The sequence below is a fragment of the Canis lupus genome, chromosome X, assembly GCF_048164855.1.
Source record: "Canis lupus baileyi chromosome X, mCanLup2.hap1, whole genome shotgun sequence".
NCBI classification, from domain to species: Eukaryota; Metazoa; Chordata; class Mammalia; order Carnivora; family Canidae; genus Canis; species Canis lupus.
Genome location: NC_132876.1, coordinates 116054343 through 116074243, shown reverse-complemented (window position 1 = coordinate 116074243; position 19901 = coordinate 116054343). Strand labels below are relative to the sequence as shown.

Genomic DNA, 19901 nt, shown 5'->3' with positions numbered 1-19901 from the left:
TGAGTCCAGCTCCAAGGTGCATAAGGGGTTAGAGGTCCCAAACTCTGGTTTTCCATACTTCCTTTGAAAGTCCTGCGGCACCTAGCTTTGGCGCGCAAAGGTGATTGGCATCTTTTGGCCTGAGGCCCCAGCTGGAGCTACCTCAGCCGTCTTGGCATCCTGTGACCTATGAACACATAGGGCTTCCTTTTTGCTGGTGTTGTTATTGTTGTTGTTTCGGGGTTTTTTTTGTTTGTTTGTTTTTGTTTTTGTTTTTTACCCCTTGTAGGATTGAATTAGGAATCCTAAGGGATGCAAAGCACCATGGAGTTAATTCTTCATGTCTGGCAGGGGATAATTAAGTACTTGTAGGTGAAAGGAAACAGAAGTAAAAGCCCATTCCCAGAACTGATCATAGTTATATTGAGATTTTTCCACCAATTTCTTTCTTTCTGACAGAATGGTGGGAGCCAGGACTGCGCAGGGGACTACCGGCCTTTGTCACCTCTACTCTTGCCCAGTCATGACTGGCACTCGGCTCCCAACACTGTTTCTTAGTTGATCCTACAGAGGGGAATCTAATTGGCTCACTCAGCCCTTAGGCCCAATCAGCTGTGCCCAGGGCACAATCCCCAGAGCCCTACTAGCCCACTAGCAAGGACCCCCGCTGCCACATGCACACAAATGCTTCCATCAGCTGGGCTGTATCACATCTCTCCTCTGCTGGGCCTTCCTTGTTTCCCGTGAACAAGGGGAACTTGAGTGAGAGCTAAGAAGCAGTACTTTGCTTCTGTGTGTGTCGCTTTCTGAGTGTGTGTTTCTCTTACGCAGAGATCTGTGTGGAAAGAGTGGGGGCTGGGGGCTTGTGTTCAGCCCCCAGTGGTAGTTGGGTGCAGTTGAACAGCCCCAGAGAGTTGGGAGGCTGGTCCTCCGTCGTCTTGGTGAGCAAATGAGGGATTTCTTTAGAGGCCCCCAAGAGCCACCTCCCCTTAAGCAGTTGGTGAGTTTGCTAGCATACGTCTACCCCACATTTCTTCATCCTCTTCCAAATTGTGAGGGTTTTTTTTTTATTATTATTATTAAACCATACGTGCAGAGAGTTGAGGTCATCAAACTCATCTGTTCATGGTATCAACGATCGTCATCATAGACCCATGTAAGGCTCTTCTCCACTGATTTTACTTATTTATAGTCACACCTGCTCCCATGTCCCCGAGAGAAATCCTCTCCAACCTGTTTGGCGTGTCTCTGTGCTCTCTTATTGCCTTCTCCCCAGTGTGTGCTGCTTTTTGGAGCACATACGTTCTGAGCTCTTGGGAATGGTATTATGTTGTGTTCCTCGTCCAGTTTCTTCCCCCACGTGCAAAGCACCCTCCAGGAGTGCCCGGGCAAGACTGGGCTCCTGCCTCGTCTCGCCACATCATTCCGTGGCGTGCACGCATGCGTCTCCTTAGCCACTCTTCTGTAGCTGGACGCCCAGCTCGTTTCCAGCACTTCACCTCCATGGTCCTGGGAGCCAGACAGGATGCCTTTGCGGTGTCAACCAGAGGGGAACGGCTGCCTCAGTGGCACAGGTGACACTGAGGTCTTTGCCTGGTGGTGCCAGACTGCTCCCCTGAACTGCTACGCGGGTCCATACACCCAGCAGCCGTGCATGGTCATTCATTTCATCCACTTAACTCTGGTTTGGTCATACTGTCGCTGCATTTCTCCATCTAATGAGAATGCGGGCTGCCTACTTGTTAGTGGAGCTTTCCGCCCACCCTTGGCAACTGGGACCCCGTGGGAGCATCCAGGCCACTGGCACCCACGTGCTACTCTCCCCACAGTTACCATCACCCGGAATGTTCTGATACTTCTTCCAGTTGCTCTTGAGTTCTAGCCCACCCTTCCCCACTCGGCTGACTGCTCTCCTCCCGCACCTCGCGGTCCACACCGAGCGCTGCCAGGGCAAGTGTTCCGACCCGGTCCGACCCGGTCCGACCCAGCCTCAGTGCAATGATGGCTAGCAGGCCGATTTGCAGTGGCTCCTTCCGGGGAGCGGCCGTGCAGCAGACTCCCTTCACCTTATTCCTTTGCAGAGTAAATCACAAGAGGAGGCCATTAATTAAAACCTAAAGGAGAAAAAAGTCGGCGTCTCCTCAACAAAGTGGCAACTGACCTTTCTCCTACTTGGGATAAAAAGGGAAGGAAGGAAGGAAAACCACTATAACCACAGCATGATTTTCCCAAGGGGTTGAGTTATTTGTCAGGATTGGGTTATCTGGGGGAAATTAAATAAACCACGATCTTAAAAAAAAAAAAAATAGACCACGATCTTGCCTCGTTCTGCTTCTCCTGCGTGGTGTCCCCCACCATGGACACCGTTGCCCAGCGAGCAGCCACCTGAGATGCTTAGCGGCCCAGCGTCTTGGGCGTTGCGACTGTGGACCCCCATGAGCCACCTGGCGCGGGGAAGTGATGTTGCGGGGGTGCCGTTTGCCCACGAGAACCCCACAGTGACAGTTTTCTTTCATGATGCTGATGACCCCGAGCAGATAATGATGTTGTGAATTTTTAAAAATCGATTCCCTTTCTAGAAAATTAAAATCAAAAGGGGAGAATCAGTGTTGAGGGCCGCGGAAAGTGCGAGACGGAGGGAGTCGAGGCCTCTGAGACACCCCTTCCCTGGGCGAGTGTTTTCCGAAAGCCCTGGTGTTTGGCATCACAGGTAATAGCGCCCAACGCAAACCGCAGGGGAAGCTTTCCATCAGGCTGTTTGTTACACTGGGTGAACACTTGATTTTGGTTTTCTCCGCGGTCTGAAAGCCCATCTTTGAGCTTTTTGATTTACTCTGCCTGAGAGCCCAGGAAACAGTCGCCAACACATCACACATCGCATTTCAAAAGCACGCTGTCACTATCAAGAGACCGGCCTCTGTGCATTTCATAAATATGTTTGTTTTTCTTCTCTTTCAGAAGCTGCAAAGAATCGATACTCCTCACTGTCATTCAGCCTTACCCTGTAAGTGTCCTGTGAGTAAAAGTGCCCGTGTATGAGCCCAGGATTGTGGTCTCCTCTTCCCTGTCCCCTGAAACCGTTCCCGCGAATAATGGCAGAGGAAAACAGCATCGCATTCACCATATGAGTTTAGAAATCTTCATTATTTGTATTTTATACACCGTGATAGCAAAACCATTCAGAGGAGAGAAAAGAAAGTAATGCAGTTTCTATAGATCCTGAAAACCGGCTCTTCGGTCCTATGGGACTCACATCTAGAAATCCCACAAGACTCAAGATTTTCCTAGGGTTCCCAGCGTAAGAATCACAAATATAATGGGACTGTTTGACTGTAGGATGTTCCAGCGTGATGCTTTCTCATATCCCCTTCTAAATCAGTTGGTAGATATTTCAGGGAGCCTCCCCCTTTTGAAGGTGGCTCTTAGAGGAAATACAACTGTCAGAATTTGATGTCGGCAGCCTTGGTCAGGAGCATGCGGAGTGATTAAAATCGTACTGCCTTCAGTTGCCATGATTTTTTTTCTGACAACTTGATCACAGTATAATTTGTGTATCCTAAAATCCACCCATCTTAAGCATACAATTCAATGATCTGTATAAAATTTACTCAGGCATGGGGCCATCACCAGGATCCAGTTTGGGAGCACTGTCTTTAGCCCAATGAGATCCCTCGTTCTCATTTACAGTGAATACCCCTCCCACCCTCAGTCACATGCAACTACTAATTGACTTTCTATTTCTAGAGATTTGCTGTTGTTTGTGAATTCCATACATTGGCAGTTGAGCTAAAAAATACCAAGGCGAATTCCTTCAGATTTTCCCCCAAACGTTTGCCTTTGGTACCTTGTGTGCCCCTTGCAGGGATTGGCAGAGATTCCCGCCTGTTTGCGCTTCTCGTTTCTTCCCCAGGGAGTTGGAGGCTCTGCTAGTGGCCACTCTGCATCTCCTGACCAAAGTCATTCCTGTCTCCTGTCCCAGCATTTTCCTCCTAAGCCCTATAGCCTAAGCATTTCAGGCAGGAAAAAATAAGTATTCAAGATTCTGATAAGATGACAAATAGAACTAACCGAGACCACAGATCGTGCCATCCAGGATATAACTACTTATAATAAAAGCTTAGTTTACTATTGACTGTCACCTTTAGTCCCACTCTGGGATGCAACCACACGCGCATGTGTGGATTTGAAAACCAAGGAGACAGCAGGAAGTAAGAGAACCGAGATTTGAGATCTAGTTCCTGGCGCTAGAACAGGTGACTCCCACCTGCTCGGATTTCCGCGCCTGTCTGAGAAGGTCACACTGACTCACATCCAAGGGCTTCCCTGCTCCACCATCTCATGATTCCGTGATTCCTTCCAGATAAAGTACAGCTGGTCTGTTTTTACATTGTTTCAGTTAACCAAATTGTCACTCATGCTCACTTCAAATCTATCCACACTTTGTCATTTCTTTGCAGTGGACAGATAGGTTGGGGGAAGCCAATGGAAATGTCTACAATGACCGAGTGGTTGACCAACTGTAAATTCCTGGTGGCACTTCAAGTTCACATTGTCTTTCCTGAATTCTCTCTTCCCACTTTGTAACCTCTTAGGGCGTGTGAGATCGGAACCATTTTAGTTCGAACCAGGCTATTTTGCAAAGTGAGGTAATGTCTTAGCCCATACAGTAAGCTTGGAGAAAGATCAAGGAGGTGGCATTTAAGTTAAGGGTTGTGGCTTTGCTTGCTCTTTTTGCCATTTGAGTGTGCGTTATTCATATGAATACTCATTATTATCAGTGAGTCATGGAACTTCCTATAATAGATCATCTGCAACTTTCCGGGAGTTCAGGCGGCTGTTGCTATTGTGCTATATTGAAAGTCAGCATTTAGGAGCAAGTGTTGCATGTTCTTCTGGCCAACAGCTGCACCTCTGCCCCTCGCAGCACTCTCCCCCTGCCCGGTCATTGTTGATGGAATCCTCATCTTTGACTTTCCTTGACCAGCCCTCCTTCCTGAAATGCCCACTGCATATTCCACCCCAACACCTCCTTGGCCTAGCCAAACCCTTCTCACCTTCCAAGCCTCGGAACAACTTCTAGATGCTCTCCTAGAGTTTCTCACCATCACCACTGCGACACTTGGCCTGGAGAACTCTCCATTCTCTGGTGCCGTTCCATGCACTATAGGATATTTATTAGTATCTCTGGCTTCCACCCATTAGATGCCAGTACTGCCCTCTCCCCAAATTGTGACAACCAAAACCATCTCCAGACATTGCTAGGTGTCCCCTGGGTGGAGGTGGGGGGGGTATCTCCACTTGGGAACCACTGTCCCACACAGAATCTCCCCTCACTGATCCAGCCCAGAGTGGCTTTTTCCTCTGTGATGTGGGAGTGGAAATGAAGGAATTAAAACTGTAAAGTGCTTTAAATGGGCAGATTAGACTCAGAGAGGAGAGAAGATGGGAGAAGAGGCTACAAACTGTTCCTTACATTCTTGTGGTTGGGTTTTCCCATCGGCACATTTGCTTTTTCAGATACAAAAACTTACTGGGTTCCATTCGCTTGCTGAACATCCTCTCAGCAGCCAGGATTGACGTCCTGAAAACAGATGACCCACCGGACCAAAAGAATGTGTGTAAATTCTACTTTTATAGCAGACAGTAAAAATCAGCATTTTAATTTCTTTTGTAAAGTGCTGGCCAGCATTTGTTACCTTGTCTTTTTTCTGCATAATAAGGTCCAGTCGAGACAAGAGAGCCCATGCGTCCCCCTTCTTACCTCACTCCGCATGGTCCCCGGGCACCCCCAGGGAACCCAGCTGCAGGGACCAGATTTTTACTGATGCTCAGGTCAAGAGGGCCTGGGAGAACAGTCTCAGGATTCCTGAGGCTTTTGAGAAGTCATCCTTAACCGGCTGCTGCCTTGTTTTTGAAGTAGTATAACAGACGGCTCTCTCCTTCCACCATTTTCACGTTATTTCTTAGAGAAAAATTATGGACGTGCAGCGGGAAACCACAAAGCAAGACCATGTGTGTCGGCACACCTTTTCCTCAGAGACAGCCAGTCTCTGAGTAAACAGTTGGCCTACTTCCTTCTAGTCCTCTGATATATGCCTTGTCGGTAGTGGAGGTCTTGGACATAGGTTTATTCTGCTCCTATCACTTAGTCTAGCATAAGCGTGGTTGCATATCATCAAGAATTCTTTATAAGCATCATATACGCGGCTGTAAAGCATTATATCAAACCAGGATTTACTTAACCAGCACCCCCTTATGTTGGCTAAGTGGGCCCTTCATACTTCAGCGGCCTTCTCTTCTAATTCTGCACGGAACACCTTTGCGTAGAAGTCTTTATCTGTATCCAGATAGTAGCATTTCCCCATTCCACTAGGATGGCCTTCTAGAAAAGGAATTTCTGGATTTCTTATGAACTTTGTTTGTTTTGCTCTGACATGCCATCTTCTTTCCTTGCACCGTTACCATTTGATATTACAGATCTTTCTTGGCTAGCTCCTTCTTCCTTTCCTTTGACTCTGCCTTCCACAGTTGCCAAATCTAGAACTTCCAGAACTTCCTAGCCTGATGTGGCTTGAGACAGGGAATATTGAAAGAGTCCCGATTACCTCCCCTCGCACAACCCCAGCTCGCTGGCGCTTGGCATAAGTCACTGTCCGTTCTCTTGTCCTGGAGCTATCAAGATTCACTCAGCTTTTTTTCTAGGCCAAAGAGCTGAGGGACCTACTTGCCTGCTACTCACTTCCTGCCCAACTTCCACCATGTCCCACACACCTGAGGGAGGCTACATATCTCCTCACGGCAGCGCCAGTGTATTAGATGCTATCAGGACCCAGACCGTGTCCTCCTGCCACGTGTCACGCTGAGCATGCCAGTCCAGTCTCCAGCTGAGAGCACCAACGATTGTTCGCCCGTGGGTTTTTTCTGGCCGCAAGATGAGGCTCATGCAGCAGGCCAGAGGTGCTGAGGAATTAACGTTCCTGGAAGAACAGCCACTCGATCACTGATTGACAGGAGCTGGTGAATATATATACCCGAGCTCTCTGTCTCCTCGGACATGATAACTCTGAGGCCTGTGGCCTGCCTCGTTCCCAGAGGCCCCCAACAGGCGTAAGCTCCTGTTGCTTACAGTGGTGAATGGCTTAAAGAATGCTTCACTGGCTCACTCCTCCACCCCCTGTCTCCCTTCCTCCTTCTCACCTATGCGCGCTTCCTGCAAGCACCTCCGAGACAGCGACCTGCTTGTGAATCCTTGTCTTGGGGTCTGCTTTGGGGGAACTCCAAACTAAGTTACCCAGTGATAACTGTGGGCCACTTAGACCTCACTAAATATTTACTCCATGCCGACTATGAATTGCTCATTTAAGACTTTTGGCTGTAGTTTCGGAAATTTATCTTATTTATGTAATTTTTTTCCAAATGATGTTCTAGTGACTTCTCAGCATCTAAAAGCATCAAGAACATGCCACATATCTACTCTGGCCACCTCAGCAACAGCAAATTTGGAAAGAGGTGCAGAGGTTGATTAGAGCCCTTCTAATCTTAAAATTAATTAACAGCAGGAGAATCTGATTATTCTAAATGGTAATTACTTGTCATTCCCACCACAGGATAGGAAGTGCTTATGATCAGCCCCTACAGGTCTGCAGGTTGCTAAGAATTAACTCATCAGGTTTCTGAGTGGTGTACATTGTATGTTTTTTGAGCTGCGAAAGGAGATCTGAGTGCAAACCGCAGTCGTGACGGGTTGACGTAGCATGTGTGGCACAAGTAATTCCAGCAGCCAGTGGAATAAGCCATTACTTTGTTGACTCCAATTCAGTAACCTTCACACTTGAGGAGCTTATGTTTTTATCATCAAAAAGTAATTTGTAAAATGTGTGGCAATTATATGAAACAGTCACAAATCCAGAATGAGAAAAAGGCCCTCGTGTGAATTCTTGGACTTTTATCCCAAGTCCATTGACTTCAGAATACATGTAAAATAGTATTTACTTGACTACATTGGCTATCTGGTTTCCTTGCTGACTCTCCTAGTTTATCAGGTTTGTCATTAGGGCAGGGTAAAAAAAAAAAAAATAGGGGAACGAGGCTATAAGGGACAGCATGCTCTAGCTTCAGGGAGAAGAGAGAAGCATCACCAGCTTTGACAAGCTCTGCCGCATGGGGCCACATACTTTAGGGGCCAATCACCCTACTACTTCCATGGGAACATCAATACCTTCTAAGATTATATATCCACTGGTAAGCATAAGAAATAAGTCCTGTGCAATACCTTTTTATCGAGGCAAGGAGTGACACAGATCATTTTAGAAAAATCTGGCAAAATCTCCCATTTAAAGATTCTGATGCACAAGGGAAATGAGCCTCGGTGCCTGGCATGTTGAACACGGGTGAGATCCTTCATTCCCCAACAACGCTGGAGCAGCGGGGTGCTTCAGCGTTCAAGCACCTCATCTAATTAGTAGCGTCTGTTCTGGGTAGTTTTCTTACAGCCACTTCACTTGCACTGAACCCATCGTGCCAGCGTAAATATCGCCTGCTTAAAATCATTAGGGGAGAAGAATGTTTTCCCTTCAGCTAAAAAATGGCATATCCAAAGCAAATGAACTCACTACTGTACGATTTGTCTGTTAATCATTACTAAACTCAGCCTATAATTAGAGATACCGAGGAGAACACCACTATCCCATCACTTAAGCTCTGTCGTAGACTCTTGTTTGTCGTTGTTTATTTATTTGTTTGTTTGTTTCTAGTGATCTCTACACTCAACGTGGGGCTTGAACTCATGACCCCGGGATCAAGAAGCACACTGATCCCGCTGCACCCACTGAGCCAGCCTGGTGCCCCTGTAGTAGGATTTTTTATTTTTTTGTAGTAGGACTTTTAAGTCATGTTGAGGGACACCTGGGTAGCTCAGGGGTTGAGCGTCCGCCTTCGGCTCAGAGCGTGATCCCAGGGTCCCAGGATCGGGTCCCACAGTGGGCTCTCTGCAGGGAGCCTGCTTCTCCCTCTGCCTATGTCTCTGCCCCACTCTCTGTGTCTCTCATGGATAAATAAATAAAATCTTAAAAAAAAAAGTCATGTTGAACATGTTCAAAGTTGTTCTTGAGGAGCAGCCATTTAGAGTCTTTTGAGTTCTTGGTTTTGTTTTCTTTGGTTTCGTTCCAAGAGGGCAGCCGTTCTCTGAAAACATCTTGAGTAAGTAGGGGAATTAAAGCTCTGGCGGCCAAACCATTCATTCATTCATTCATCCATCCAGTCCTCGAAGACACTGATCAAAGCAGAGTCTGATGGGTGCAGAGGAGAACGTGAAATAACAGGATTTTTTTTCCCCAGTATTCAAGCAAAACTCCACCTGGAAATATACATAGACATATTGTGTTTTTTTTCAACAGTGATTTTGTTTTATTATAATAAGATGCACAGAATAGAAAGCTAAGGGCACCTGGGTGGCTCAGGTGGTTGGGTGTCTGCCTTTGGCTCAGGTCATGATTTCAGGGGCCCGGGATCGAGTCCCAGGTTGGGCTCCCTGCTCAGCAGGGAGTCTGCTTCTCCCTTTCCCTCTGTGCTCTCTCCAGCTCTTGTTCTCTCTCAAGTAAATAAGAATGAATTTTAAAATGAACAGAAAGCTACCATTTTCACTATTTTAAATGGTTCAAATCTGTGACATTAAGTATGTCCACCATCTTGTTCAACGGTTGCTGCTGACTAGTTCCAGAACCTTCTGTGACTCCAAGAGGAAACCAACCCCGCAGATGATAGTTCTCCATTCTCCTCCCCAGCCCAGGGCAACCACTAAGCTACCTTCTGTCACATGGATTTGGCTGTGCTGGACAGTGCATGTAAATGGAATCAACTCCTACCACACGTGGCCTTTTGTATCTGGTTCCTTTCATTCAACATAATGTTTTCGAGGTTCATCTATGTTGTAACACAAACCAGAACTTTATTCCATTTTATGGCTGAATAATATTCCATCAAATGGATTTGTCATTTCATTTCTCCATTTCATCCTACTGTTTTATTTATTTATTTTATTTTATTTGTTTATTCATGAGAGACAGAGACAGGCAGAGAGACAGGCAAAGGGAGAAGCAGGCTCCCCGCAGGGGATGCAGGACTCAATCCCAGGACCCCAGGATCACGACCTGAGGTGAAGGCAGATGCTCAACCACTGAACCACCCAGGCATCCCTCATCCTATTGTTTTAATTGATCTCAGGTGTACTTATATTTGATAAAGATGGGGATCATTTTTTAAATAAATAATAAATTTATTTTTTATTGGTGTTCAATTTGCCAACTACAGAATAACACCCAGTGCTCATCCTGTCAAGTGCCCCCCTCAGTGCCCGTCACCCATTCACCCCCACCCCCCCTCCTCCCCTTCCACCACCCCTAGTTCATTTCCCAGAGTTAGGAGTCTTCATGTTCTGTCTCCCTTTCTGATATTTCCTACCCATTTCTTCTCCCTTCCCTTCTATTCCCTTTCACTATTATTTATATTCCCCAAATGAATGAGACCATATAATGTTTGTCCTTCTCCGATTGACTTACTTCACTCAGCATAATACCCTCCAGGTCCATCCACGTCGAAGCAAATGGTGGGTATTTGTCGTTTCTAATGGCTGAGGAATATTCCATTGTATCCATAGACCACATCTTCTTTATCCATCATCTTTCGATGGACACCGAGGCTCCTTCCACAGTCTGGCTATTGTGGACATTACTGCTAGAAACATCAGGGTGCAGGTGTCCCAGCGTTTCATTGCATCTGTATCTTTGGGGTAAATCCCCAGCAGTGCAATTGCTGGGTCATAGGGCAGATCTATTTTTAACTCTTTGAGGAACCTCCACACAGTTTTCCAGAGTGGCTGCACCAGTTCACATTCCCACCAACAGTGCAAGAGGGTTCCCTTTCTCTGCATCCTCTCCAACATTTGTGGTTTCCTGCCTTGTTAATTTTCCCCATTCTCACTGGTGTGAGGTTAGGGTTTTGATTTGTATTTCCCTGATGGCAAGTGATGCGGAACATCTTCTCATGTGCGTGTTGGCCATGTCTATGTCTTCCTCTGTGAGGTTTCTCTTCATGTCTTTTGCCCATTTCATGATTGGATTGTTTGTTTCTTGGGTGTTGAGTTTAACATCAAAGTATGGGACACCTATTTGGCTTTTGTGCCTTGAGATTAATACAGTACACAGAAAGTTGAGCCTCTGTGTTGGTTCTAGAGTCAATTACTAGGATTCTTTTCACAACAGTCTGAACCTCTTACAGATACATACCGTAAAAACCATTAGGTTGAACAATTTGCAAATTGCAATATTTGACTATTTTAATATACAAAATGGCAATTTCGTGATTCAAACTAAATATTTACCTATATATTAGGTTCAATGAGAATGCAGTCCTTTTTGAAAATAAGCAAATGCTGTCCCCAACATAGTAGATACCTCCTAGATGTGAGTTCCCTTCTCCTCAGGCTTCATTATAATTAAACAAGGATGGTTTTCAGAGGGTGTACATTGATCAGGACTGTGCAGCAAGAGCTTGCTTTGGATCACGGTACCCTTCTGAGCAAGTTTCCCTCTTGTACTTTTAGTTTCTAAGGAAGAAAAATTGAGTCACTCAGCCCCTCTTTCCAATAAAAGACAGTGTTGACCCTTGTACAATGTAGGTGTTGGGAACACCAACCTCCCTGCAGTCAAAAGTTGCATGCAGACTTGCATGCAACTAAAAACTTAATTACTAATAGCCTATGATTGACCAGAAACCTTACCGATAATGTGAACACATATTTTGTATTTTATATGTATTATATACTGTATTCTTAGAAAAAAGCAAGCTACAGAAAAGAAAGTGTTAAGAAAATCATAAGCAAAATATGTTGGAGTGTCTGTCTCGTTCAGTCAGTAGAGCATTTGACTCTTGATCTCAGGGTCATTAGTTTGAGCCCCACGTTGGGTGTAGTGATCACTTAAAGAAATAATACTGAAATAAATAAAAATTTTAAAAAGGAAAATATGTTTATGGTATCATACTGTACTTTCCAGAAAAAAAAATCCATGTATAAATGGATCTTGTGCTCTTAAAGGGTCAACGGTACAAAGAACCTTTACAATGAGACAGAATATGAAGTCAACATTCAATTGTAAGCCAGGGTGGTCTCTCTGTCCTGTCCCGCAAGACCACAGGATGACAGGTTACCAACAAGAGGCTGAAATTAGAGTTTTGGGTACATAAAGAGGGGTTTTTTTATGAGTGTGTGCACTTGCCTGTTCACGTGCCCTTAAATCCTTCATGTGAAAAAATAGTGGGATTATCAATCAAGTTAGAACTGTTAGTGACTCTTCTCCACCTCATTAAAATCAGGAATGATCAATTTGACATGAACCCAACATTAGATTTGACCACCACTTCCCCTCCACATTGCATTCAAAGCTCTGTAATCAAAGCAAGGTTTGCGTACTTTCCCAGGCATCATTTTTAAAGATCCTTGGGCAGGGTGCCTAGGTGGCTCAGTTGGTTAAATGACCCACTTTGGGTTTCAGCTCAGGTCATGGTCTCAGGGCCGTGAGGTCGAGCCCCACATCAGGCTCTGTGTTGAGCAAGGAGTCTACTTAATCTCTCCCTCTCACCCCATCTCCTACCCCATGCTCATGCTCTCTGTGTGTGTCTCTCTCTCCCAAAAAAATAAGAAGATCTTTGGGAATGTGCTCAGCTAGAACATGGAATGTACTCTTTGCAGTTCTGGTCTGCTGAGTAAATCAAACCTCCCACTTTATGAGCATGACAGGGTTTTGATTGCCTCTGTGATTTGTGTTTCGTCCTTGAACTGGGCATGCACCAAACATACTTTTTAGCAAAAATAATGCATATTTGAGAGAATAAAGCTAGAAAACAACTGTTCCAGGGTTTGCATTATGTTCCCAATAATCATATCCAATGCTTTCTTTTTTCTAGTCTCCCAAGTCAGCATTTATTAGTGCTGCAAAAAAGGCAAGATTAAAGTCCAATCCAGTCAAAGTGCGGTTCTCTGAGGAGGTCATCATCAATGGCCAAGTGTCGGTGAGTTGACTGTTGCCTGCTTGAGACTCAGAGTGGCTGACATAGGGGCTTTGCACGAAGCACAGCCAGTTGCCCCTCTGGAAAGATCAATTTAGAATTCTGAGATTCAGGCCTGCTGAATCTCAGAACTCTAAAGGGCTTGAGAGATCCCCATGTCATGCTTGATGGGTCCTCTCTATCGTATCCAGAATACATAGTCGTCCAGGGTTTCTTCGAACGCTTCCAGTGTTCGAGACCTCACTGCTTTGCAAAGGAGTTCATTTGATTTGAGATCCCTGGCATTGCCCCATATTGAGTAAAATAGGCCTCTTTGAAATTTCTACCTACTTCTTCCCATCATGCCAACTGAGCATGCTTCCATTCTATATTTCGAGGAAGGCTTCCCCTAAGTTTTGCCTTATTCAAAAATGAAATACCTCTATTCTTTTCACTAATCAAAATGGAAAGAAGTTAAAATGCTGGGCCACTGTCATGTGCGCAACCAGAAGTGAAGAAATACTGCCTGGATCTCCATCAATAGGTCTTGAAAGAAATCATGATTGCTGAGGCACATAATTGGTCTTCAAAATGAAGAGTGCAAACATCAGTAGGATGCTCTCTTTTTGATTTTTATTTTCCCCCAAGAAAATCTAACTTCATGTTTTTAGCTTTCAGAAAGCTGTTATCTGAGGCACTAAATGTTTTTGGACCTCTGAAATAGCAGCTTTCGTTGTTGGGGTTTTGTTGCTGCCAGGGGTGGTGTTTAAATAAACCTACAATGACAAAATGTCATCCATGACATGTGCATTAGAGGTCACAAACTCTTCCCTGAGGGATCTGAATTTGAAGTTGTGGGCCTGCACGTCCTGAGCTAGGCCCTCCTGGTCTGAGTGTCTCCCTGTCAAGACTTGCTGACCTGTGTCTGCCCACCTTGGAGCCCAGAGCTCCGATGACTAATCTGTTCAACCTTGTGACGCTTGTAGGAGGGGCCTCCAGCTGTCACTGTGCTGCCCTGGGGGCATTTCAGCCTTGTCCTCCCAGTCACCATCTCCTACCCCATCTCTGCTGCCTCCATTCACCCCACATTGTTCTGCTCCACACAGTGCATCCCTGTCCCTCTGGATGCAATTAGCATCCATTAGCATTTCACAAGACTATAGCAGTTCAAAACTGGAAGGTTCCAGTCACAGAGGAATCACAGTATCACAGAAAGTCATCTGGAACTTCCCCCATATTTTCTCGAGCTTCCAGGCATGAGACTGGGCAGTTTATGTATCTTTAGAGAGATTATGATTCTAGAAGCTGCTATGGCAGTTTTACTTCATCCTGGATATAATAGGGGGCTCATTCAAGGCAGCTGGTGTGTAAGGACAGCTCCAGGGGTCAGTCATCACCTGCAACCCCCGCTGCCTCCCCCCAGGCTGGTGTGTGGCAGGCATGTCCACTCATGTGTCTGCTCCTCAACCTTTGGGACCATCTTCATTTCCAGCCTACTCTTGCTCTACGGAGTCATCATGTGGCACTTCGTGTGGACTTGGCGCCAAACCAACTCCACGAAGTGGGTAGCAGGAGAGTCACGTGTGAGGTTCACACGAGGAGGAAGGAGAGGGAGGAAATTCAGAGAAAGGAACAAGAAGTGAAAGGCACAGAGCCTCTTAGAGAAATACCTAGGGATTGAATTCTCACGGAATATCTGTAGGACATTAACCAATCCCTGGAGATCTTGTCTTCTGTTTCTTCATCTGTAAAACAAAGGACATATGGTTTCATGATTGCCCAGTTCCACTTGACTTATATGACTCTGTGACCAGCTACATGTGAGAAATGCAGTGCCCGCCAAGGATTGCCAGAACTCACCCAACACGCCTTCTTTCTTCTCCTGCCATCTCTCCCTATTTCCAATTAAAGAGAGAATTCAAAGGAATATGTTTCTATTGTTAATTTTTGTCATGTTTCAGGCATCTCTTTTTGAATTGTTTTTAGGTTATGGTGTTTGTTATAGATCCAGTGTTCTAATCTTGAACACACTAACCCTTTCCTTATAAGTCCCTTTTGAATTTAAAGAACATTTCTAAATGGGGTAAAAACTGTTCTATAAAGGGGCACCCTCTTGGCTCAGTCAGCAGAATGTGCAACTCTTAACATCAGGGTCATGGGTCAGAGTCCCACGTTGGGCATGGAGCCTACTTTTTAAAAAATTGTTTAAGCCCCTGATGTTTCAGGGGCTTAGTGGTTGAGAGTCTGCCTTTGGCTCAGGTCTTGATCCGCGGTCCTGGGATCGAGTCCCGCATCGGGCTCCCTGCATGTAGCCTACTTCTCCCTCTGCCTGTGTCTCTGCCTCTCTCTGTGTGTGTCTCTCATGAATAAATAAATAAATCTTTTTAAAAAATAATAAATTGTAGATATATGCTGCTTCTGCAAAGAGCAGAATTCTCACTTGACCTCTTTCCTTGTTGTTATAAAACAGGAAACTGTCAAGGATAATTCACTTCTTTTTATGCCAAATGTTTTGAAAGTGTATCTGGAAAACGGGCAGACCAAATCATTTCGCTTTGACTGCAGCACCTCCATAAAGGTAAGCGGACCCGCTAACCTCCACCTGGACCCTGGCAGGTATGGCGTGGAAGTCACACCCACAGCCTTGTGTCGCAGCGCCTTCTTTTAGAACTACCTGTTTATTTCTGAGGCTTTTCTGGTTGCTTCCAAATAAGGTAGTGTGTGAATACTTAAAAACAAACTTGGGGGAGAAGAGCTGAAACTAAGAAGGTTCTGCTGTGTGTATGTGTGTGTCACAAAATGATAGAATATGCTCTCAGTGACGAACCACTAGGGCTAGTCATTTTAATGCAACTCCAGTTTAATTAAAATAGTGTGACTGTCCCCAGGAAAGCCTGGCACCCTGCCTAAAGCCAGTATAAAAAAAAATGGAAAAAAAAAGCCAGTATGATTTCTTAGCAATGTCAGCCACCAAAAAGATTAAGATGTTAGCCGTTAATTGAATATCTGCTACTTTGATGTCCGGCAAAAACAAGGGGTGGAATAATATAAAGATAACATTTACTTTTAATTGCTGTAACTAATTTCATGGAAATAATGCATAAAAGGGCAGAAATGAAGCATGCTTCTTAGGAGAAGGAGTAAAAAGGAAGAGTCTCTTAGCAGTCCTATTATTGCAGAGCCACAGGTGAGTTTTACGTAATGGGTGTTATAACAAAGCAGATGGGTTCTTTCCCCCTGTGCCCTCTTCCTGGGGAAAAAAAAAGCGCATATTCTATTTTTTATTGGACAAAAGTATGTTCAGAAATTGATTGCTCCCTAATGCTCCAGCAGCCTAAAATAGGCTTTCTGCAAATGGAACAATAAAAGAGATTTTATTGAGGTTTAAAAAAAAAAAGTAGTAGTGATGATCTGTATAATAATGTATCAAGAGAATATCAAGTCTGTGTTAAAAATGTCTGTCAAGAGTCAACCCCGAATTCTCGGGTTTTTTATATTAGTCAGCATGGACCTTGGGAGTGGAAGCATTTGTGCCAAGGCCCTGTCACTTATTGCCACAACACCAACAAGCAGCCTGTTTGGAATTGCTTTAAATAGGTGGTGACGTAGCACGTAACAGGGCAGACAGTATTCTAGATTGATGATGGAGTGTATAAGCCATCCTCAACTCCTTCCACATGAAATATCAGCTTCGTGCAAGACTGCTCGTTTTCAATGGGGGCGGCTGACAAAGTCCTTTCCCTTTATTCCTACTCAAAATCCGTGTATGGCAACGTGTTACTCTTATTATTGATCTGCTAGCCTAGAGGTGGGCGGACTTCTGGAAGGAGAGTAGATATCTCCAGCCCTGTGGCCTATTTGATCCCTTTCAAAACTACTCTGCTCTGTTGGTGTATCATAAAAGCAGCCGTAGACGGTGTGTTCGGAGAGGTCCTTAAGTCCGCCCTCTGGTTCCATAATTCACTTGAAGGACTCACAGAACTCAGCAAATTGTTAGAAGCACAATTGCAGGTCTTTTATTTTCAGGAGTTTATTTATTTATTTGATAGAGCAAAAGCGAGAGGGATCACAGAGGGAGAGGGAGAAGCAGACTCCCCGCTGAGCAGGGAGCCCGACATGGGGCTCCATCCCGGGACCCCGAGATCATGAGCTGAGCCGAAGGCAGACGCTTCACTGACTCAGCCCGCCAGGTGCCCTCACAGTTCCAGTTTATCGCGGCCAGAGGATACAAATTAAAATCACCAGGGGGCAGAGGTGCATAGGGCAAGAGAGTTTCCCAGCTTACAGCTTCCCAACGCCCTCTCCCTGTGGGGTCCTTCACATGGTTCTTATTTCTCCCAGCAGTGACAGGTGACCACGTGTGTGTGGTAGCGCCAACCCGGGAAGCTCCCCTGAGCCTTGGTGTTCAGGGTTTTTGTTAGACGTTGGCCACATAGACCAGCTGAGCTCCCGTATCCTGCTCCTGCAGAGGTCGAGCTGGTACGACTTGGCCCAAGGCCCTCACGTCGTTAGCACAGGCTCTCTGCTCTCTACCTGGCTCCCAGGTACACAGACACTCCTGGGGCAGTACACTCCACGGGCTTACACTTTACCTCCCAAGAGCCGGGAGCCAGGAGGCAAAACTTTCTTTAAGGCAAGACGAAGCCTCTACTACACACGCAATGTGCAAATGAATGGGCATGACCAGATTGGGCGCGGGCCAGGCCACAGTTGGAAGAGCCCTGAGATGGGACACCCGGGTGGCTCAGTGGGTGAGCGCCTGCCTTCAGCTCAGGGCGTGATCGCGGGGTCCCGGGATCGAGTCCCACATCGGGCTCCCCACAGGATACCTGCTTCTCCCTCTGCCTGTGTCTCTGCCTCTCTCTGTGTGTCTCTCGTGAATCAATAAATAAAATCTTTTAAATTAGATAAATAAATAAATAGCCCTGAGATAACCCAGAGCACCGCATCATGATAACGCCCTGTGACACCATGGCTTGGTCTATGATACCAAATAGTCAGGAGAGCTCCTTGCCATTAGACCCCCTACCCCATCCGAAGGTATAGGTTAGGACTTGCATGCATTCCTTAACAGAAAGAACTCTAAATTTAAAAGAGAGCCCTGCTGTTAATTCCCTGTGGCCTTTTTATTAGGAACCCACCCTAGAGTGAGTGTGATTTCCCTGAGGGTGGCAGATGGTGGTGAGAAGACAGGGAACGGTGCAGAACTCACAGCAAATTAAAGCTTGCTTAGCTCGTACCTAACAGCTTTACTATCGCCACAGACACAGGTGGGTAGGCGTAAAATAGAAATAGTATAGTTACGAAAGGGATATGACACTGTTTAATAAAAATTGCCAAAATTCTTGCTACAGAATCACAGGGAAGAAAAACTTGCTATCGATTTTCTGATTTTCCAGTGTCCTCCCTGGTGTTTCAGGAGAATAGTTTATAAACTATGTGTTGCCACACAAAGGCTGGTTTTGTTTGTTCTTTTCTGGGCCTTGAACAAAAATTATGACACAGAGAATCTTTCTTATGAAATTCAATATAGTCAAGGCATTTCTGTGGAATGACTTCTTCGGTGGTGAGTGGGTACGGGGATCTTGGTTTTAAAGAGGCCTAGGGAAAAAAATTAAAAATTAAATTAAGTTAAATTTAAAAATCAAAAAATAAAAAAAAATAAAGAGGCCTAGGGAAAGGCGGCTGGCTGGCTCAGTGGGTAGAGCATGCCACTCTTGATCTCGGGGTCGTGAGTTCAAGCCCTACGTTGGGGGTAGAGTTTACTTAAAAAGAAAAAAGTAAATAACAGCAAAACCATTAAAGGAGCTTGAGGAAATTAAGAAAGGTCTGTAGAAAAGAATCAAAATTTCAGACAGCTCAGTAAAAAAAAAAAAAAAAAAAACCTACTCTGTATTGTAGGGTTTTTCTATCTTGGCATTGTTGATACTTTGGACGAGGTAATTCCTTATTGCGGGGCCTGTCCAGAGCACGATGCTTAGCTGCATTCCTCGATATTAATAGCAGCCCCAACCCCATTATGACAACCACAAATGTCTCCAGAAATTGCCAAATGTTACTATGAGACAGAATTGCTCTGGGGTTGCAAAGCACTGCTCTTTGGGATTTTTAGCATCGGAGTAAAAAATATCTTGAAGAGAGATCATTTACTGGTTTTCAAAGACATGAAAAAAATGTATGTGTTTTTTTTTCCTTCATTTTCAAAGACATTTCTTTTGCACTGCAGTAAACATGGGCTTCCGTGTAGAACACCTATCAGGTCATAGATGTTTAATCCTGCAGAGGATTGCTAACAAAGCTTGCTCATTCTACTTTCCCCCAGAGATTTAAAATAAAAGCTACTATATTGTATTCTTGTATAACAATAACGTATATTGTTACAGTACCCTAACTCTATCGAGCGGTGCTACAATAAATGTGTGCTGTGTATGAACTCATTTAGTCCTTATGTCTCTTCGGAGGCTGGTATTAGTATTATCCCCAGTTTATAGATAAGGACATTAAGACACTCAGAAGTTAAATAACTTGCCTTAAGCTGCACAGCTAACATGAAGTCGAGCTGGGAGTGGAAACCACCATTCCCTGATCCCTACTACATTTTTTTTTAACAGAAGGGCGCCTGGGTGGCTCAGTCGGTTAAGCATCCGACTCTTGATTTTGGCTCAGGTCATGATCTCAGGGGCCTGAGATCAAGCACCCAGGGTGGAGCCTGCTTAAGAGTCTCTCCCTCCCTAAGTTAAGACTTAAGTAGGCACCTCCTCCAACGAGTCAACTTGTTGCCTCCCTGTTTCTGAGCTCCGTAATGATTTGGGGCGGTGGGTGAGGTCAGGAAAAGGATCATCAAGCTTCGGAATGAACCAGAGGTATAAAACTGAAAGATC

At 45.2% G+C, this 19901-nt stretch overlaps 1 protein-coding gene across 3 annotated transcripts in view; it reads left to right on the top strand.

Moving 5' to 3' along the window:
* FRMPD4 (FERM and PDZ domain containing 4) overlaps positions 1–19901 on the top strand; it is a 566448-nt gene that overhangs the window by 516860 nt on the left and 29687 nt on the right. For all 3 annotated transcript variants that reach the window (XM_072818122.1, XM_072818121.1, XM_072818123.1), the window contains exons 5-7: positions 2938–2983; positions 12940–13044; positions 15491–15598. In XM_072818122.1, coding sequence (XP_072674223.1) covers positions 2938–2983; positions 12940–13044; positions 15491–15598 — 259 coding nt within the window. The remainder of the gene's footprint in view (positions 1–2937; positions 2984–12939; positions 13045–15490; positions 15599–19901) is intronic.